The sequence below is a fragment of the Oreochromis niloticus genome, linkage group LG7, assembly GCF_001858045.2.
Source record: "Oreochromis niloticus isolate F11D_XX linkage group LG7, O_niloticus_UMD_NMBU, whole genome shotgun sequence".
NCBI classification, from domain to species: Eukaryota; Metazoa; Chordata; class Actinopteri; order Cichliformes; family Cichlidae; genus Oreochromis; species Oreochromis niloticus.
In genome coordinates this window covers 35133409-35155535 of record NC_031972.2, presented here as the reverse complement: position 1 = coordinate 35155535, position 22127 = coordinate 35133409, and the positions used below count along the sequence as shown (strand labels likewise).

Below are 22127 nucleotides of genomic sequence, written 5' to 3'. Positions count from 1 at the left end.
CCAGTTCCGGTTCAAGAGTAAACGAGCGCAGATTAATAGAACTACGTTTTACTAGCGGACCGAAAGTGTTACTGACGGGAATCTACAGCATCTTGAGCTGAATTAAGACTTCAGAAGTCATTCGTCATGTCAAATGACCAGCGGATAAACTCTCAGGTTGGTAATAAATGTATTACATGTATAAGAACAAGCGTCATGTTAACAAATGATAGCCGTACAGTACCTTTTATGCTTATTGTAGCTGTTAGCTAAAAACGCTAATTTAGCCTAGTTTGCCCTGGATTCAGCTTTGACAAATATGATCGACTGTTTCTAGTAGAATTCCAAAGTTGTCATCTTGTACCCTCTCAGAGCCCTGTATGCTTGCAGAGACCCCTACAGTAGGGAAACGTGCAAAACAGTGTCCAAACCTTTGTATTTTAGCTTTATTTATGTCTTACACAGCATCCCAACTCTTTAGCTAACTTAATAACTTTAGCTAAAGTGAATAGTTAGTCTAATTCATTAGTGCAGCATTACTGGATCACCTCTGTTTGAAGTGATATAATATGATATTCAACTATCACTGAAACAGCAAACTTTGTAAATAAACAAACAACACTTCTCATTCTCTAAACGTTTGACCACAGCTGTAGATTACACTATCAGTGCTTCATCACTCTTGACAAGAATTACATTTCTAAATTTACTTTGTGCATTTACAGGTAAACAATATCTAATATTTTATCTAAATGACTGCTTTGTCTTTGAAAAGGTGAAGAGCCTGAGGCCGGTGACAGTCCAGTTCTACTCCAAGTACATCCTTATGGTGGCTCACAGGACAAGGCGACATTCCTGTCCTGCCAGAAGAGAAGAGAAACTTCAGTCTTCATGCAGTTCAACCACACCTGTCATATTCCTTATGACAGGGGTCTCAAACTCCAGTCCTTGAGGGCCGGTGTCATGCAACTTTTCCATGTGTCCCTGGTGCAACACACCTGAATACAATTAGTAGGTCATTAGCAAGAGTATAGAACTTGACTGCATGCTGAGGTGGCAACCCCTAACCTTACTCAAGTAAATTTAAGTAAATGTATGTATTTGGAAACATATACTTCTAAAATTACTTTTATTGCACCATGTTCATTCACTCATGAGCTGCTGTAACGTGAATCAAATGGCTGAATTGCCAACTCAGCATTCATTCAAGTTCTATAGTCTTGCTAATGACCTACTAGGTGTGTTGCAACAGGGACACATGGAAAAGTTGCAGGACAGCGGCCCTCGAGGACTGGAGTTTGAGACCCCTGCCGTATGGTGTTCATGCAGTTTTCTACCCCACAGTTACAGCATGTCTGACTGCCTGTTCAGCATATGCAAAAATATACGAGTTTAAGCATGTGATGACAAAGGCCTTCCATTATGGTGTTTGTCATCACATGTCACAGACATCTGGATGATCATTCGGAATAAACATGAAACTAAAAACTTGTTACTTCATCTTTTATCTTTATCATTATTATTATTATTATTATTTTACATTTTTCATTGTTAGGCATCAGGTTTATTTGTAGTAGTCCTTTCCAACTTCTTTCCCTCTTCCATGTTACTGTGTCAGCATCTATTTGGGGTTGGGAGTGGAACAGAAAGTAAGGAAATCCAAAGTGCCATTAAAACCAGGAGAGGTTCTTATATTTCAGAAGAAGGGATTAATTCAAAAGAAATGACCTCAATGCCATATTTTATTTAGGAACCCTAGAGAGCACTTTGCAAAATAACACATTCTTATAATTTCACCCTCAGATGAGCCAAGCTACGACTGTCAGGGAAGGTGATGTAGGTACAGAGCATGTGAGAGTGGTTAATGTCTCTTGTCTAGATGAAGGCACAAGAGGGATCAATGGCAAGGCGTAGAGATTCAGTATCTTCAGTCTTCAGTGGACACTCCATTTCTGGCACAAAACACCTGTAAAAGATGGTCGATTTAGGAGGTGACCCGACAACTTCAGCCTGTCAAACATAGCAATGGAGCAGTATGTTTAAAAAAAACCCCAACTAATTAAGCATGCACTCAGTACCCTAAGAATTATTATGGTAGTTAAACACAGTGATAGTCACATATCATATCACTTCAAACAGAGGTGATCCAGTAATTCAATTCAATTCAATTTTATTTATATAGCGCCAAATCACAACAAAAGTCGCCTCAAGGCGCTTCATGGGTACAGAGAAAAACCCAACAATCATATCATCATATCATGGCATATCAACGATCATGGCTCAAGAGTTGGGAGTTCGCCTTGTAATCGGAAGGTTACCGGTTCGAGCCCTGGCTCGGACAGTCTCGGTCGTTGTGTCCTTGGGCAAGACACTTCACCCGTTGCCTACTGGTGGTGGTCAGAGGGCCCGGTGGCGCCAGTGTCCGGCAGCCTCGCCTCTGTCAGTGCGCCCCAGGGTGGCTGTGGCTACAACGTAGCTTACCATCACCAGTGTGTGAATGGGTGAATGACTGGATATGTAAAGCGCTTTGGGGTCTTTAGGGACCAGAAAAGCGCTATATAAATACAGGCCATTTACCATTTCTGAGCAAGCACTTTGGCGACAGTGGGAAGGAAAAACTCCCTTTTAACAGGAAGAAACCTCCGGCAGAACCAGGCTCAGGGAGGGGCGGCCATCTGCTGCAACCGGTTGGGGTGAGAGAAGGAAAACAGGATGAAAGACATGCTGTGGAAGAGAGACAGAGGTTAATAACAGATATGATTCGATGCAGAGAGGTCTATTAACACATAGTGAGTGAGAAAGGTGACTGGAAAGGAAAAACTCAATGCATCATGGGAATCCCCGGCAGCCTACGTCTATTGCAGCATAACTAAGGGAGGATTCAGGGTCACCTGGTCCAGCCCTAACTATATGCTTTAGCAAAAAGGAAAGTTTTAAGCCTAATCTTGAAAGTAGAGATAGTGTCTGTCTCCCGAATCCAAACTGGAAGCTGGTTCCACAGAAGAGGGGCCTGAAAACTGAAGGCTCTCCCTCCCATTCTACTTTTAAATACTCTAGGAACAACAAGTAGGCCTGCAGTGCGAGAGTGAAGTGCTCTAATAGGGTGATATGGTACTACAAGGTCATTAAGATAAGATGGGGCCTGATTATTTAAGACCTTGTATGTGAGGAGCAGGATTTTGAATTCAATTCTGGATTTAACAGGAAGCCAATGAAGGGAAGCCAAAACAGGAGAAATATGCTCTCTCTTTCTCGTCCCTGTCAGTACTCTTGCTGCAGCATTTTGGATTAGCTGAAGGCTTTTCAGCGAGTTTTTAGGACATCCTGATAATAATGAATTACAGTAGTCCAGCCTGGAAGTAATGAATGCATGAACTAGTTTTTCAGCGTCACTCTGAGACACGATATTTCTAATTTTAGAGATGTTGCACAAATGGAAAAAAGCAGTCTTACATATTTGTTTAATATGTGCATCAAAGGACATGTCCTGGTCAAAAATGACTCCAAGGTTCCTCACAGCATTACTGGAGGCCAAGGTAATGCCATCCAGAGTAAGAATCTGCTTAGATACCATATTTCTAAGATTTTCAGGGCCGAGTACAATAACCTCAGTTTTATCTGAATTAAGAAGCAGAAAGTTAGCGGCCATCCAGGTCTTTGTCTTTAAGACATTCCTGGCTTCATGGATAGATAGATCTGGGTGTCATCTGCATAGCAGTGAAAATTTATGCTATGTCTTCTAATGGTACTGCCTAAGGGAAGCATGTATAATGTAAACAGAATTGGTCCTAGCACCGAACCCTGTGGAACACCATAATTGACCTTAGTGGGTGAAGAGGACTCTCCATTTACATGTACAAATTGGAGTCTATTAGATAGATATGATACAAACCACTGCAGTACAGTACCTGTAATACCTACAGCATGTTCTAATCGCTCTAATAGGATATTACGGTCAACAGTATCGAACGCTGCACTAAGGTCTAGCAGGACAAGCACAGAGATGAGTCCACTGTCAGAGGCCATAAGAAGATAATTTGTAACCTTCACTAAAGCTGTTTCTGTGCTGTGATGAGCTCTGAAACCTGACTGAAACTCTTCAAATAAGCCATTCCTCTGCAGATGATCTGTTAGCTGTTTGACAACTACTCTTTCAAGGATTTTTGATATGAAAGGAAGGTTGGAGATTGGCCTATAATTAGCTAAGACTGCTGGGTCTAGAGATGGCTTTTTGAGTAAAGGTTTAACTACAGCCACCTTGAAGGCCTGTGGTACAGTAATGCTGCACTAATGAATTAGACTAACTATTCACTTTAGCTAAAGTTATTAAGTGAGCTAAAGTGTTGGGATGCTGTGTAAAGCTAAAAAACAAAGTTTTGGACACCGTTTTGCACGTTTCCCTACTGCAGGGGTCTCTGCAAGCATACAGGGCTCTGACAGGGTACAAGATGACAACTTTGGAATTCTACTAGAAACAGTCGATCATATTTGTTTGTCAAAGCTGAATTCAGGGCAAACTAGGCTAAATTAGCGTTTTTAGCTAACAGCTACAATAAGCATAAAAGGTACTGTATGGCTATCATTTGTTAACATGACGCTTGTTCTTATACATGTAATACATTTATTACCAACCTGAGAGTTTATCCGCTGGTCATTCGACATGACAAATGACTTCTGAAGTCTTAATTCATTTCAAGACGCTGTAGATTCCCGTCAGTAACACTTTCGGTCCGCTAGTAAAACGTAGTTCTATTAATCTGTGCTCGTTTACTCTTGAACCCGAACCGGATGTAAGTTCCAAAAAACTGAATTTTGGAACTGAAATTGAATGGTGAGAGTGAAACTGAAATTATTCGAGAGCTGAATTTTTAAAGGATAAAATGCAGTTTCAAAGCAAATGAATTCATTTTCAAAAATAAAATTCAATTTCAATTTAGTGATGATCATTTTCAAACCAATAAATTGAATTTCAAATTAGGCTAATTCATATTCAGTTTTTAAAAGCATTTATTCAAGTTACAATTCAGGTTCAATCCGAGCAATTCAAATTCAAATTTAACTTATTCAAATTCAGTTTCTGATGGCACAGATTTCTGCCCATAGATTTAGTGTTTGTGTTATTACGAGTGCTAAACAAGAAGAGTTCCAGATGGTCCAGTGGACACATGTGTGACTCCTGTGATTAAAGCATCTTTCTTTCAGCTTAACGAGTGAACCGTCAGCTCGTTCAAACACACGTTAAAGTCCGTTTGGCTCGACACCACCGAACAGAGGCAGCAATATAACATAGCTAACATTAACAGTGCAGTGAATCCTGCTTGTGCCGTGATATTCAGGACTGCAAACCGAGCAGCATTTACTGACTTACAGCTTGTTGTGTTTGTGGATATATGACTGACTTTAATTATCCATAAAATCATCACATTCTTTGTAAGATTAAGGTCGACTATTGAACGGCGTATATTTTAAAGTAAAGGCTTTAAAACCAAGTTGACGCTACAAGTACTAACATCACTACTGTCACATAACGTTGCCGACATGTGGCCAAAGCACATAAATAAGTGACAAAATATTCAGTACTTACTTTTAACTGTTTACTCTTCGGCTGCCCCGCTTCAGCCATCTGCCGTTTTTACGAAAAAAATATCCAAAGCCACCACCGCGCTTTGAATTCTGGGATAGGTTGGGCCACGCAGGATACACCTGACCCATCCTTCAAATCTGGGGAAATGAAGGACACATTTGTCGCCCGGTTTTGGAGCATCCTTCGAATTGGGACAGCCTTCGTCACATCACTGTGAGGTAATCGGCCTTCAAATGCATCCTCCGTAGGATGCTGAAGGGAAGCGCGTATAATGGAAACAGAATTAGTCCTATAGCACAAAACCCTAAAAATGGTCCTCATCCTCCAAATAATCTTTTATTTGATCTGAAGCTCAGATTCATGTTTCTCTCATTAGACAGGACTCTCCTGTTTGTCTCAGCTGACTGAGGATCATCTTCCTCTCTGGAGGCTGCTGGTTGAAGGCTGCTACAGATGATTCAATCAGCTTAGAGAAAATCAGAAAATCATCAAATGTGAAGAATTTCTGCAGGAATATTTCCTCACTGAGGAGCCACTTCACCTCCACAGGACCTCACCTTCTTCTACGTTTGCCTCAAAGTACACAATATTGTTCCAGTTAGTTTAAGCTTAAATTTTTATTTCAGTGAACTTATTTTTTCCACACCTAGTTTTAGCTTGTAGTTTAGTTTTATTTCACTATAAAAAACTTAATTATAACAGAAAAACATGATAAACTCAGAGGCTGTTCATAAAATCTATTTATTGACCAAAAATTAACATTAAAATGTTTATTCCTAAAACTATAATTAATAGAAAATAGAAAAAAAGGGTACAAAAAAGGAAAAAATATATAATAACCATAATTGTAATTCATATAAAAGCAAATCACAAACCAGTAACACATTTACTCAACATACAAAACATTAAAATAATAACACATTTATATTAAATGTATCATAATTGCATATTAAAAAAAAGATTATATATTTATGATTTCCCATCATACAACATCATCTTTACTCATATCCATTCCCCATGTTTTGTTTTGGGGGGGTTTTTGGCCCATTTTCTCTAGAAATTGTACTTCGCTTTTCAGATTTTTCCATTAACTTAAATCAGGATGCTTAGATTTTGTTTTTCCCTTCAAAGCTCTGAATAATTAATTCAATCCAGGGATGTTGGCAAAGTTAATTTTTCAAAGAAAATTGTTCAGTGTGTCTAGCCAAACAAGAATCACTTACTGCTGAAGAGTGGACAGTATATGCTCGAGTTTTCAACATAAAACTCACCCAGGGTTGGTACAAAAGTGGCCCCTTATCTATTAGAAGGAACTAACCCAAAACCCAGTGATCTCATCTTCTGTACTGTCACAAAATGGCACTAAACCTTCTCTAAAAACTTTAAACACTTAATCCTTATATCCAGCTTCAGTTTATGTAACTCAGGTTGTTGCTGTATATTGCAGAATTTAATAGTTAATAGTTTTTTAGTTTAAAAATAGTAAAACTGGGATTAACTGTTAAATTCTGCAATATACAGCAACAACCTGAGTTACATATAGTATTTTACATCAGTCATGATTATAATGAAATATACTTGTTTCCTCACAGTCATCTTCATCACTTACATCATTACTGAAACAGTTATGAGGTCCTGTTTTTTGTTTTTTTGTTTTTTTTACGCCTTATGTACTCCATTCCTGCTCTGGTTCCTTCACTCTCTCTGCTTCTTCATCTCCTCCAGTTTCTGGACCTTCTCTGTGTCTCCTCTCTCCTTCATCTTCTCAATCAGGAAGTCCAAGTGGACAATAGTGGATGCCGAATCAGCTTTCAGAGCGATCTCCTCCAGTCTGACAACATGTTGGTAGGACTCATCCAGGAACTGTGACTTCTCTGCTGTCAGTTGATCCATTTCTTTTTTCAGATTTTCCAACAGACTCAACTTTTTATGACTTTCTGATTTATTCTTCTCATACTTTTCCTTCATTTCTTGCACAGTCTTTTGAACTTTCTTTGTCTTGGTCACATAGATCCAATTTTCTTTCACGTGATCGGATGCAGGACACTTGTTGGTACAAACAGTGCAGCAGCCATCTTTGATGACCTCACAGTGTTTAGGATACCAGGCCTTTGTGCATCCAGGATAGTGACAGTTCTCCTCACAGACTTTACAGCAGACAGCTCCTTGATAAAAAAACAACCACATCCCACCATCAACATTTTGTTTATCTTTGTAGACCTCATCAACTTCTACAGTGAATTTCTCATTCTGCTTCATCTCTCCCTCATGTTTTTGCAGAGCTTCTTGAATCTGTTTGATTTCTCTCTGTTTCAGTTCAGTCTGTTTGATTCTGTCTTCCAGGTTTTGGATGCAGGCTGTCAGTGTGATACGTTCTTTCAACACTTCAACAGTTTTCTTAAGTTTTTGAGGTTTAGATTCTTTCAGAAATTGTGTGAATTGACTCATTCCTCTCTCTGTTACTCTCCATGCTGCCTCCAGAGCACAGTTGTTGTCTTTTGTTCTCAGTGTGTTCTGTTGATTATCAAACAGAAAGTGAGCAGGCTCATACTTCTGATTTTTGGCACATTTAATGTTTGCAGTTTCAAGAGCTTCAAGAACATTTTTAGGTTTTACTCCATCTGAGTGTGTGATGAGCGCCACAATGTTTTCCTCCAGGTTCTTTCCAAACAGAGACATCACTGAATCAAGGATATATTTCAGTCGTTCGCTCAGTCGATTACCTGTCGCTTTCATCACCAGACCCACTGCATGAACTTTATAAACTCCATCCTCTGATTGAAACAACTGAAATAATTTTTCACTGACTTTGCCATCATCTTTAGGCTTTTTGGTGCATCCAAATCCAGGAGTATCGATGATGGACAGAGAGTAGGGCAAATTTTTATCTTCAAAACCAAAGATCTCGTACACGATCACATCTGACGTCTGACTTTCAGACTGACTTCTCTTCTCCTCCTCTATGATCTGAAACCAGACTTTTTCCTCCCACTTCACTCCTATGCTGTAGTTGAACAGAGCATTGATCAGCGTAGATTTTCCTGCTCCTGTTTCACCCACAAGTAAGATCGTTCTGTTTGTCTTGTCCAGATTTTTTTCACCAACAGTCATTTTTGTAAAAGACTCTAACTTCTCTTTCTTTGGTCTCAGCTGGTAGACAGAAAGGGGTCCTGAATGGATCAGATTACTTTTAGATATGATATTGTTGTATCTGGAAGAGATATTTCTGTAGAAAAAGTGGAAATAGAGCAATACAAGTTTAAGCATATTTGTACACTTTGATCCTTAAAGTGTAAATGTTCATATGTGTTCTACAGATTTCCAGCTCCCTGAAATCAGAGAAGGTTGAAAATGTTGATGTGTTTAGCCAGCTAACTAAGAAATGGAAGACCCGAATCTGTGGTCCTGTGGATGTTCCCCTTGGTTTTATCACTTGGAACTGTGATAGCTGTGGCTTCCTGAGACAGTTATACTTTGATAGTCACTTTTGATAATCACTTTATCATTCCTAATGGGCTGCTTTTAAGATGACTAGATTTAAACCATCTATGCAGGTTACGAGGACAACAGTCTAAGGAGATAAGCACAGACGTCTTGACCACCTCCACCTATTTGGGCACAGAGGTGTTCCCAGGCCACCCGAGAGAGATAATATCTCCACTGTGTCCACCAGGACCTCTGCTCTGTAGGACATGTGTGAAACCTACCTGAATTGAAGTGGTAGTGGCTCTCTGCTCTACTTCACCCTATCTCAAGGGAGAGGCTAGCCACCCTTTGGAGAAAGCTAATTTTTGCTGCTTGTATCCAACATTTCATTCTTTCAGTCAAAACACAAAGCATGTTGTTGGAGTCAAATTGTTAAATGTTGCCATTATTGTACTTAAATTTGTAAGTCTTGGTTCAAGCCATATGATCAAAGACATTCCTTTGTTTCTGACCCCCTCCCCACCCTGTTGAATGGTGGGGGAGACTGTAGTGTTTTATTATAGGCACATCCTAGGTGAAGGTTCTGTTTTCTTGTTAAGTAAACTTCCTGCCTTTATGACCCTATGGTGAGCAGGAAGTCACACAAACGCACCCCCAAACACAAACCCACACACTCATGGGCACCTACACACACACACACACACACACACACACACACACACACTCTCGCACATGCATACACACACACACAATTCTTCTTTTTCTTTTACAATTGGTGGTGCTTGTATTCTCAGAATAAAAGGCTGCAAGGAAGGCTGTTTATTTGAAGTTGGCTAGGAAACATCCTGGTTCCGACCAGCCTCCCTTGCTAGCAAGTAAAACCCGGTTCCGTCATTGTCTTGCTTTCTTCACGAGTGATCAGTCTCTGAACTAGCGGGTCTGCTGAAGCGAAGACCCAACACTTGTGATCATAGGTGAGGGTAGACACATAGATTGACCGATTAATCGACAACTTCACTTTTATGCTCAGCTCTCTCTTCACCACCACAAACCAGTACCGCCCCCGTCTCCTGTTACTCATGAACAAGACCTTAGGATATTTAAACTTCTCCATTTGGAACGCAATCTTGTCTCTGAACCGGAGTGGACACTTCACCCTTTCCCAGCCGTGTTAAGGTACCACCCAGCACTTTGAGTTTTGTCATTTTTATTTCGTTCTCATTATGGTTTTTAGCTGCAAGTGTTTTCAGTTTTTGTTTTGTGTTTTCTATGTGTCCAGTTTTTCTCGGTTTGAGATTTTCTAGCTCTCAGGTTTTGGTTTCTGTACTCCCTCTGCACTGTGTCTAGTCTCCATCTCCATGCTTGCTCTGGTCCCACATCTGTGTGTTCCTGTCACTGCCTGTTTTACTTTGACAGTCTGTGTCCTATGTTAATGTGTCTGGTTTTGCTTTCCTTGTCTTGTTAGCTCGGCTTTGCCCCAGCTGTGTTTCCCTCCTATCTCCCATTCCCTGTTTGCTCCCTCTGTATATTTAAGCCCTGTGTTTTCCTTGGTCTGTGTTATGATGTCCATCACACCTCACTTTGTTTTTTGGCTGTCTGCCTTGCATGTCTAGTTTATTTGTATTCCCCAGGTTAGTTAATTTTCCTTGTGTTCATTATTAAGACTGCGTTTTGAGTTCACCCTTTTCACCTCTGTGAGTCTGCACTTTTTTTAGTCCACCAGTCCTGCCTGCACACATTACATGACAGAAGATCGCAGCCACACAATGTACCCAGCAGCACTCGCCCCTTCTGAGGAGCTTCGGGAAGATTTAATTCATGCAATGGATGTTTTGTGTGAGCAGTGGCTGAAGAGTTCTGGTAGGGAATATCAGTGCGTCTTGGTTGACCAGCTACAGTGACTGATTTCCGGACTCCCCTGGCTGTTGCAGTCACTCCAAAACTAATCTCAGATTTCCTACTCAACATCCTTCATCTTCATCCTCCGCCTTAGACTGTTATCCAGCCCACGTCAGCTGTGGCTGTGGTCCCTGGTATTAAACCCACAGTGAGTAATACCATTTTGCTTTCCAGAGAAACTCCTCAGCCTGTCAATTCTGTGATTTCTCAGCCTATGCCTGACCATACGCCATCACCATTAACACTTAAACTGGATTATTCTATGGCTGCTGATTTTTTATTTTTTTTTTGACAAAAAAAGACTCTTTCAAAGAAAAGTTATCTGCTCTGAATGAGCAGAGAACTAATTACACACAGACTGTTTCTTCTGTGCTAGCTGCTCTGCCTCTCCGTGTTACTGTTCACAGGGAGGCTGCCGTCTCTGCTGGTCCCTGCACTCGCATCAACTCTGTTGCCAGCTCAGTCACCTGCTCAGCTACCTGTTCAGTAAGGGGCCTCTGCACCTGCTGGCAGTGTGTCTGTCACCACTGGACACCACCGCCCAGCCGTCTGTCTCCGCTGGATCCTCCAGAGGAGTCACCCCAGCCATCTTCTGTCTCCCCTGGAGGATCCAAGGTACCACTTCAGCTGTCATCTGTCTCCGCTGGAGGGCCCGAGGGGCTGCTCCAGCCATCTGTCTCCATTGGAGGGTTCGCTGTGAGCCTGCCAAGCACCTCTTCGGGTTCGCTTACGGCTCTGGTGAGTCTGTTCAGCCACCACCTGCGGTTCCCACGCTGTCGCCTGCAGCGCCACCACCTGCTTTTTCTACATTGTCACCTGCAGCGCTGTCACCTGCAGCACCACCACCTGCGGTTTCCACGCCATTGCGTGCAACGCCAGTACATGCTCCGCCATCTGTAGCTCCCACGCCATTCCCTGCTGCGCCACCACCTGCAGTTCCACCACCTAATCCATCACCTGCGGTTGCCATGCTGCCATCCATGCTAGAGGTCTCCATGCCTGCTGCCCCTGCTTTGCCGCCGCCATCTGGTCCTGCCTCGCCTCATCCTGTTCGGCCTGCACGTCACCATTGCAGGCCCCCTTCGAGGCCATTGGCTGGGCATTTTCGCCATCATGGGTGGCCTCCTGAACTGTGTGGCCACCGCTGGCTCCGCAGTCGGCCTCCAGAACTTATCTGCTGGCTATCCATTCGGCCTGATTTCCGTCTTGGGTTTTGTTCATATGCCTTCCCTGTCTTTTTCTTGTCTTTGTCTCAGTGTCAGGTTCACGTTTCTGTGTTATGTTTACTGTTTTATTTTGGTAGTCCCTGTCCTGTGTGCAGTATGTCGGGTTTTGCTTTCCTTGTCTCGTTAGGCCTGATTTGTCCCAGATGTGTTTCCCTCCTTTCTCCCATTCCATGATTGCTCCCTCAGTGTATTTTAGCCCTGTGTTTTCCTTGTTCTGTGCGCAATTTCCCTAATTTCTCAATGTGTTCCCTCTGTCTGCTTACCTCCTTAGTTTGTTTGTATTCTCACTTTAGCCAGTTTTCTGTTTTGCCGTCTAGTATTAAAACTGTGTTATGAGTTCACCTTTTTGCCTCTGAGTCTGCACTTTTGGGTCCACCATTCCTGCCTGCACACAGTACACAACAAGCTGAGAACCATGGCCTCAGACTTGGAGGTACTGATTCTCTTTCCCACCACCTCAAACTCTGCTGCAAAGCCCTCCAGTGCAACCTCGAGGCCACCACCTGATGAAGCCTTTTCATCCACTAAAAACAGAGCTGAGTTCCTGACACCACCAAAGTGCAAGACTTGTGTAACTTGGCTTTGCCAAGAAATTCTCTCTATAAAAACTATGACCAAAATCTTGTTTTGAGATTACCCCTATTCCATCATATTGACAGCATGGTAGAAAGTTTGATCAGTTTAATTCACTGTGCCTTGCTTCCCCTCCACCTGCTAAAAAAAATGCATACACTTTTTGACTGTACTAGCACTATATAGAACATTAGCCCTGGACCCTCAGGTTAAAAGTCTAATGCCCCCTAATGACACAACTATCCGGAGTTATGGCATTATAGAATTTTGAATTACATTTTGTCTCTCACTGCTGTTTCTTCTTTTCTCTTTCCCTTCACCTCCCAACTTATCAAGGAGGATGGCTGCCCTTCTCTCAGGCTCTTTCTGTTTGTTCTTCTTGAAGGAGAGTTTGTCCTTCCTACACTCACCAAGTCATAGAAGATCATTTTATTGTTGGAGTTTTTATTCTAGTATTGTTGGGTTATTTAACCTTATATATAAACCATCTTTAGATGACTACTATTGTAAGCTTGATGTTTATGAAAAGAACTGAGTATGGAGTCATTGGAAAAACACTTTTCTTCACTGATATAGCCTTATACTTTAATAACATCAAACTTTAGATTAGTTTAATAAATCCAACAAAATGAAACCTGTTCATTCACACATGATTTTTTTAAACATAGGTTATTGTTGAGGACTTTGCAGAGATGACAAAGAAACTGAGTTCAGAACAGTAATGATGTTACTCACGCTGTCCCAGTGTGACCTTGGACATGTTGCGATTTTTCCTCTTCAGTCTCTGATTTATAATAAAACAGAATAAGTTAACTTTAGTCAGCTTCACTACTAATACTAATAAAAATGCATTCTATTTAAAAGCACTTTTCAAGACACATAAGGACACTTACAGTAGAGTAAAAACTGACTAATCCAGTATAATTGTTGCTCAGTACATGAAAATAACATTTATAGCTGCCAGTGATGGTTTGTCTGTTTTGTTGTTTCTCCCGATTTTCTTCTTTTTCGTGTGTTTTTTTTAAGCACAAATACTGCTGACTACTGATAAAGTGTTTATCTGGTCCTATGTCATTCTGCCTGTTACGAGCTGTTGGGTTCCAGAGGAGCAGTTGACTTAAACAGCCTTTCTGATGACTGCCTCCCTTCACTGATTCCTGACTGTGCAAACATCCATCCTCTTCCAGTTATCTTTATCAGGGTCATGGAGGCTTGAGAGTATCCCAGCTGTCATAGGGCGAGAGGCGGGGTACACCCTGGACAGGTCACCAGTCTATTACATGGCTAACAAAGAGATAGACAACCATTCACACCAAAGGAAATTTAGAATCACCAGTTAACCTAACCCCACTAACTGCATGTCTTTGGACTGTGGGAGGAAGTTGGAGTACCCGGAGAGAACCCACGAGAACAGGAGCAGAACATGCAAACTCCACACAGTAAGGCCATGAGCAGGTGGTGGAATCAAACTCGGGACCTTCTTGCTAACAACTGTGCCACTGTGCTCTCTCCACTGGGTGATAATTGTTCGTTCTCCCCTCTACTGGTCCTTGTTCCCATGGTCTTGATCCCCACACCCTCAGTAGCAGGCAGTCAGAACAGAAGTTCATGTGAAACAGTTTGTAATCAATCTGTGTGCTACTTTTAAATGTGTTAATTTAAACAGAAGAGAATTTAATTCACTTAATAAAGGTTGAATACATCACTGAATCATGTTATTTTTTACAGTGATATAATTTTATAATACTCTGATTTCCTGGAGGTCAAATTCCCCTAGTTTGAATTATCATAAGAACACTATTCCCCCAGCAGCACTTATTTGACATGCTGGTCTCTGTAATCTGTCTTTTTTCCTTAAATTTGTACACAATTCTTGTAAAGTCTAACATGTTGAAGTCTTTAGATGTGTTGTCTTTTTTTTTTTTTTGTACTCCAGTGAACTTTTATGTATCTCTGCCCACCTGCTTTGCTCTTTGATGAAGAAAGTTTATGCTCTGTGCTTCCTATTTTTTTGGGATCTGAGGCCATTTTCAGATAAATTGGACCCAAACTGGATGTGGTCAAAACTTTCCTCTGCAGAATCTCACTCTCGGGTCTGAAGGCTGCAGCGTTGCAGGGTTTGTTCAGTCTGCTGTCACAACACAAAAACTGATCTGGAAATCCTGTAAGAAATAAAACCAAATAAATCAGAATGACCGTAACTATATATTTAAATTATAACTTGAATAGATTTGTATTATGTAAGTCTGGTGAAATGAATAACCCAAACAAAATCTGCTAACAACAACCTTCTTCCTTTTTTTTTTTTGCTGCTTCTTTTAGGGGTCACCACAGCAGATCATCTGCGTCCAATAGCTAACCTATATCTAGCGTCCTCGTCTGTCATGCTGTGGTGGGATGTGGTTGGTGGTGCTGCTGCAGGGGAGACGGACTCACTTCATTGGTTCATCATGCCTACGGTGCATATAAAAGGATTAAAGTGGAGCCTGACTGCTGTTGTTGTTGTGTTCAGCTAGGAGCTGAAAAGCTGCAGCGGCGTGTAAAGTATGACAACAAGGAATAAAGTGTGTTGACAAGTGTCTGTGACCCAATGTTTGTGGTTGTCTTCTGATTCTGGTTTAGTTGATATTGTGAGTTGAAGCTCCTAGTTTTGCTTATTATAGTTCTGATCTCTCAGTTTGTATACCCAGGTTGCAGTTTGTTATCTAGCCTTAGTTTTTCAGTAATCTTTCCCCTTATTGTGTCCCCATCCTCTTGTGTCTAGTTTCCTGTGTTATAGGTCACTGTGACGACAGTCTTTTCTCCATGTTAATTTGTTGGTTCCTCCAGTAATGTCTCTGTGTAGTCTATCATGTCTGGTAAATTCTGACCCTTGTTCTGTGTTGTCTCTGTCCCCATGTTTATTCGGCTGTTCCCCCAGTTTTATTCTGACAGTGACTTATCCTGTGTGTATTTTGTTCTGTTTTGCTTCCCAGTCTCATTAGTTAAATTATGGTCACCTCTTAGCGCAGTGCCTGCAAAGGAAGCAGCTTCTCCCCACCAGTTTGTAACAGTTAGATAGATGCACATTCTCATATAAAACTCAGTGAAATGTTGTTTTACACCCTGTGGTTTTCTGAACAAAAGAGATCATGTGTGTGATAATATTTAATCATTCAATGCCTTAATAAATAATAATAAAAAGATGAAGCATTTTACAGGTGATCCCTCAAGGTGGATAAATGAACATGTTAACAGGAGCTACTTTTTACTTTCCTACTTTGACTACATTTCAGAACCTGTACTCAATTAAAGAAGCTCTTACTAGACTATTTTAGGTACGTCTATCTGTACTACTACATGTAGATAGTAATAATACAGTAAAGAAAGTCTGTACCTGTGTCACCGCTGCCTCTGCCTGTCTTCTGAGAAACTTGATGCTCTTTGTATATAACCACAGGATGTTTGGTGCTGCCTATGTTCTGCCTCTCTGCTGCCTCACTCAGGATGTGAGATCCTCGTCACATCCTGTACTCACACAGCTGGCACCAACTTTTTGACTGATTTGGTTCAATTAACAAAAATAAATTAACACATTACCGAACCATTGTCTTCATTTTAATTGTCTTAATTCTCACATGTCTTAACAGACATGTGAGAATATATACTCACATATCGTCATTCAGTCCCACCCTGAACTGGTCTCAGTAACTCCTTTTTTGTGAACTATGAACCACTATGAAGTGAACATGTGGGAACAGTGCAAAACAGAAAGTAACTGAAACCATTTATTCTATTCAGAAATAAATATTACAGGTCCATTCAGCTGCTGATAAACATCAGGAACACTTTGTCATACAGATAATTACTAAAATGTGTGTTTTCACTAGCTGGGCCCACGTCCTCATTTTAGATTCGACAGTGTTTTAGTAGATAAATGTGAATGGCTTGGACATTAACCCTTTAAGACCTACCATAGAACCAAGTCCGCCAGAGCTTATGTTATATTTTTACATGCTGTAGTGCCAATTTTGGGAGCATTTCAAGTTGATATACATCAATACAACCATTATAGCCCAAATTTTAATAATATGTATGCATTAAGTGCATAGTAATTACATAAATTGCAAAAAAGTGCAATAAACTACAAAAAAATTGAAAATCGTTTTTGTTTTTTTAACATATATTTCTAGTTAGAGAAATTTAAGAGGCTTATCCCTCAAAACTGTAAATACAAAAAAGTTGCACAAAATAGTTTCCCACCACAGGAAATTTATTTTGAGTGTCTTCATAGTTTTAATTTTGAAATACACCAATTTTTATATACTGCAGGAAAAACTAAAATAAATATTATAGTGCAAATTTGCAAAAAAGCAGCATATGCATCAAAATAAACTATTTCCAGCAGTGCAATTTCAGTTCTAAGCATCCCAGAAACGACACAGAAAGTCATAAAGTCAAAGATAACTTTTAAAAACACCAGTATAGGCTCTGAGGCCCTGATAGTAAATAAAAAACTACATTTCCGCGAAAATGACGTCACTTCTGGTTTCGGGCAGGTAATGGCGGACATACGAAAGTTCACGCTGACGTCTATTCCAACGTAGGAAGTGTTATGAACAGCTGATCGGATCGGCAAAACATGTTTCTGGAATATTATGTTTTTGTTGCTGCAAGCGCTTTTTATGCAGTTTTTGCAAAGATATATGTGGAAGAAAACCGTGACCTAGGACAAGCTGATGGCATAAGATGTAAGTACAACTCCTCCGGTTTCATATGCAAAAAAAATTATTGCTCTAGCTTACGTGGTTTAAAAATAGTTACGCAAAACGGAGCGTGCCCGCTCCGACCGGTTTTAAAGGGTTAATTGAGCTGCGGTTTGGGGAAGGCCTCGAAGGGGACTGGCGGTGGCTTCCAGGCCGGGCAGATCTCTGTACTAAATAGAAGTGAAGAAGAATTGAAAAGGGAAGGGAGGGTGGGACACATAATTGAGTCTGTCCTGTGCTCCTCCATCACAGTCTGGTATGGTGCAGCCACTAAACAGGACAGGTGCAGACTGCAGCGGACTGTACGGAGAGCAGAAAAGATCATCAGCACCCCCCTGCCCTCCATCCAGGACCTCTACCTCTCAAGAACCAGGATGCGGGCAGGGAAAATCATCACAGACCCCTTACAACCTGGACACAGACTTTTTGACCTGCTGCCCTCTGGCAGATGGTATAGAAGCCTGCAGACCAGAACTACCCAACACAGGAACAGTTTCCTTCCCCTTGCCGTCTCCCTCGTTAACAGTTGAACTGTCACACTGCTCACACTGCTAGTCTGCATATTATAATTAGTAGTAATACTACTACTACTACTATAATAATAATAATTATTATTATTATTTACTGTGCAAGTTGTCAAACTTAGAGTTCAGTTTTTTTTCCTAAAAATGTTTGCTGGAATTTGCAGAGGAGCAAAAGAGAAACCATTAAAAGTTTTCTTTAACAATGCAAACAAAAATTATACCATAAAATAAGCACAATCTTTCCTTTTTTATATTTTCCAATATAAATATAAATATTTTGGGGATGGGAGGAGACACAGACACCTTGTGGGATTTGTCAGAAACGGCATTTGACATTAAGAAAGAAATCTGTAAAAATAAATTAGAGGAGGAAGGAAGAGGAGGAAGAGGAAAGATTTGAAGCTGATCTCGCTGAGACAAACATTTTATTTTCCTTTAGAGGCTGTTTATTCATTCTACTTTCAAACACCACCTTCAGTAAATGAACAGATATTTTTGTATCCATCCTGCAGGAAGTACTGATGTTCTCTAGTCTGCGGGATGATCTGTTTGTAGTCCATCTGCAGGAAATTGGAGTTTCTCTACAGCAGATCCTCATCAACAAAAAAACCCCCATTCACTTCTAGTTTGCAAAAATAAAGAGATTTATGGGATTTTAGAAGCAGAAATTTAGAGGTCATCCAAGTATTTATTTCTTTTAGACATTCCTGCAGTTTAACTAATTGGTGTGTGTTATCTGGCTTTATGAATAGATAAAGTTGAGTGTCATCTGCATAGCAGTAAAAATGTGTGTTTCATGATGATACTGTCTAAGGCAGGGGTGGGGAACTCTTGGCCTCAAAGGCCGGCGTCCTGTCAGAGTTCCTGGGTCGGTGACCCAGTGTTTTCAGTTTTGTCACGTTTAGGTTATGTTTACATTATGTGGCCACATAAATGTTCTCTCTTCCTGCTTTTCCTGTGTCAGCTCGTCTCTTGTGTTATTAGCCAGATTATGTTCAGCTGTGTACTCACCGGTCTCTCATTATCATCCTCATCAGTCTGTGTATTTAAGTCCTCTGTTTCCACTCGTTCACTGTCGTGTCATTGATGTTAATGTCGTCTCTCTGCATGTATGTTCAGATCAGTCAGCCAGCCATTCAGTCCTTCAGTCAGTCAGTCGTCCACCCAGTCAGCCATTTCAGTTCATGTTCTGTTCATCCAACCTACCTACCTACAATAAACCCCATTATCCTGCACCGTGAGTCCAGCGTTTGGGTCATCTCTTCCTCGCCTCCACACACGACACTCCTGACAGAATGACACGACCCGTGCCAAGAAGACATGCTTTTGACACAGCGGACTCGGACCTTTTTGAGCGGCAAGAGGCAGCGCTCTCCTTGTGGGCGGAAAAGTTTAAGGAGAGACAGCGGCTCTTCGCGGAGCGAGAGCACGTCTTCGAGGGGACTCGCCTGGCTCTGGGCGGGCCTCGGAGACGCCGCGTTCTTCCACCTGCTGCCTCACCTGCACCGGAGCATCCGCCGCGGAGAGTGGGCGTTTCTCGCTGCGCTTCAGCGGCTCCCGCTCTCGCGGCTCCGCTCCTCGCTGACACGCCACCTGCCTCATGCACCGGACCTTCAGCCTCGCCACGGCACAGCGGCTCCGCCTCCCATCTCGGCTCAACGGAGGCTCCCGCGCCAGAGGCTCGGCTGTGTACCCCGCCCGCTCGCGCCCGCCGCCATCGCACTTCCCATTCGGAGCTGCAGCACCCGGTGGTGAGCGAAACAGACTTTTTTCTTTCCTCTCACTTCAAGCCAGAGACTGTTCACTATCCACCTAATCAAAAGACTGTATGTTGTGATGACATTCTGGACTACCCTATTAATACACACCATCTCAGACCACTGCTAAAGACATTATCCCCGCTACACCTGATAATTTCTCCCACTCAATCACCATTTCCTCACCCATTACTCAACCTTTTTTTGCCAGCACAGTGGCTCAGATTCAGCCTTCCCCTTCACCTGTTTCACCTTCTCAGGTGAAGGCAGCTAGGGCTCAGCCTGTCTCTGTGGCATCCCCACCTGTGCCAGCTCCCAGGACGAGAGCAGCTGTGACCCAGTCTACCTCCACACCCGTTCCTGTTTCTCGGGTGGGGGTGACTGGTGTCCAGCCACCTCCCGTGCCTGTCCCAGCACCCAGGGTGAAGGCCGCTAGAACCCAGCCTGACCTCCCTAGAGGCTCAGAAGAGCCAGCCTCTCCACCTGTCAGTTCACCTCTTCATCCACCTCCTGATCCAGCCTTTCACGCCCTCGCACTATCCCTGGTTAGGCTAGATGAGGTGTCCCCTGCCCAGGCACCAGCTTTACTAGCCCAGGCTGTAGCTCAGCCGTTAGCCACACCAACCTCAGCTCCGTCGTCAGCTTGGCCTACCTCTGTTCATCCCTTAGCATCCCCACTCCAGTCAGTTCCCTCACCTGCTGTTCAGCCTCCAACCCAGTCAGTTCCCTCACCTGCTGTTCAGCTCCCAGCCCAGTCAGTTCCCTCTCCTGCTGTTCAGCTCCCAGCCCAGTCAGTTCCCTCTCCTGCTGTTCAGCTCCCAGTCCAGCCAGTTCACTCACCTGCTCTCCAGTCTGCTCCTGTCCAGTCACCTGTAGCTCAGGCTGCTCCAGTCCAGTCAGTCCAGTCGCCTCCTGCCCAGTCAGTCCAGTCGCCTCCTGTAGCCCAGTCTCCTCCTGTCCTCCAGTCTCTTGTAGTCCAGTCTCATCCCGTCCTCCAGGCCTCTGTAGTCCAGTCATTCATCCACCATCCTGTTCAGTTCCTGAACCTGCAGCCACAGCATCCAGAGCCAGCTGTGAGCTCTCCCGCTCCTCAGCCAGGGGTTTCCGCACCCGCTGGCCCGGCCGCTCCTCAGCCAGGGGTTTCCACACCCTCTGGCCCTGCCTGTCTCCAGCCAGGAGTTTCCGCGCCTCCTGGCCCTGCCCGTCTCCAGCCAGGGGCTTCTGCACCTCCTGGCCCTGCCTGTCTCCAGCCAGAGGCCTCCGCGCCTACTGGCCCAGCCTCCGAAGCTGTTGCTCCGTCACCGCCGGCTCCCATGCCGTCGCCTGGTCAAACCTCGGCCTCGGCTCAAGCTTCTGCCTCTGCGTTAGCCTCGCCTGGTCCTGCGGCTGCCACGCCGTCGCCCAAGCCACGTTCTGGACGTCGCTGCCGTCTTCCTCGCGGCCGCCCACCGGACCTTCTCGGTGGCCGCCGCCGTCTTCCTCACGGCCGCCCACCGGACCTTCTCGGTGGCCGCCGCCGTCTTCCTCGCGGCCGCCCACCGGCCGCCCACCATTATCCTGCACCGCGAGTCCAGCGTTTGGGTCATCTCTTCCTCACCTCCACACACGACACTCCTGACATGTCCTGCAGGTTTTAGATGTGTTCTTGATCCAACACAGCTGAATAAATAGCTAAATTAGCTCTTCAACATGTCTTGAAGTTCTCCAGGCTGTGTCTAAATTCAGGGAAAGGATGCTTCCGAAGATCCTACCTACCTGCTCCATGAAGGTAGGATCATTCGAGGGCCGGGTAGAATTCAAGTGAGCGGCTGTGAAATTGGACAGCCTTCTAGCCTTCGTTCAAATCTGCCCTTACTTCCGCGTTTTTACGGCCGCTAGCGCCACAGCGCAAAAACTTTAAAATGAGCCCAGAAATGTCGCTCCGTGTTTTTGTACATTTTTAGCCTTCAAGGAGCTAGAAAAACTTTGGGGGTGTCCAAATTCATAGGCTGCATTCTCCTGCACCCGCATTTGTAGACCAATTGCGTCACAGTGACGCGACAAAGGCTGTCCAAATTCGTAGACTCCGGCAAATGCAGCCAACAAATGCGTCCTTTTCCCCATATTTGAAGGATGGGTCAGGTGTATCTGTTAAGTCAAATTGTCAAATGTTGTCATTGTGTTTCTTAAATTTGTAAAGTCTTAGTTCAAACTAGAGCTGGGCGATATAAGATTTTTTCATATGACGATATGTTTTTTTCTGTTCAGGCGATAACGATATATATCATGATATAAGCCAAATAACTATATTTGTAAAATTTAAATGTGCCGTTGCTCACAAGTAAAATGTGAAATAATCAGCAGCTTGTTTTGATTTAAATATTTATTTCCCACAATAAGTTCAACAGGGTAGATGTACTTAAGGAACATGAGAC

General features: G+C 42.9%; 2 protein-coding genes and 1 long non-coding RNA gene across 8 annotated transcripts in view; 2 read left to right on the top strand and 1 right to left on the bottom strand.

The window, feature by feature from the left end:
* Positions 1-7209: 7209 nt before the first annotated feature.
* The window catches only part of LOC100702966 (cell division control protein 3), a 29663-nt gene continuing 14745 nt past the window's right edge, over positions 7210-22127 (bottom strand). Inside the window, exons 2-7 of one of the 6 annotated variants that reach the window (XM_019361383.2) lie at positions 16339-16402; positions 16064-16226; positions 14976-15141; positions 14649-14849; positions 13423-13471; positions 7210-8789 (exon numbers count right to left, since the gene is read on the bottom strand). In XM_019361383.2, coding sequence (XP_019216928.1) covers positions 7259-8789; positions 13423-13471; positions 14649-14715 — 1647 coding nt within the window. In that variant the 5' untranslated portion in view covers positions 14716-14849; positions 14976-15141; positions 16064-16226; positions 16339-16402 and the 3' untranslated portion in view covers positions 7210-7258. Of the gene's footprint in view, positions 8790-13422; positions 13472-14648; positions 14850-14975; positions 15190-16063; positions 16403-22127 lie in introns of those variants that run through there. The other 5 variants (XM_019361382.2, XM_019361384.2, XM_005470563.4 and 2 more) reach the window with 5 other exon arrangements.
* LOC112847280 (uncharacterized) lies at positions 8802-12455 on the top strand. The gene is made up of 2 exons (XR_003220729.1): positions 8802-11036; positions 11296-12455. It is a non-coding gene; the product is annotated as an uncharacterized LOC112847280 (long non-coding RNA).
* LOC112847250 (proline-rich protein 36-like) lies at positions 19252-21844 on the top strand. Its single transcript, XM_025908450.1, has 2 exons — positions 19252-19707; positions 19821-21844. The coding sequence occupies exons 1-2, from the start codon at positions 19252-19254 to the stop codon at positions 21348-21350; spliced, it is 1986 nt and encodes a 661-aa protein (XP_025764235.1). The 3' UTR covers positions 21351-21844.

Excerpts from the sequence above, each read along its gene's own strand:
- LOC112847250 (XM_025908450.1), top strand. The coding sequence starts at position 19,252 with ATGACACGACCCGTGCCAAGAAGACATGCTTTTGACACAGCGGACTCG. Across the intron at positions 19,708-19,820 it reads CGGAGCTGCAGCACCCGGTG|ACACCATCTCAGACCACTGC; the intron begins GTGAGCGAAACA and ends CCCTATTAATAC.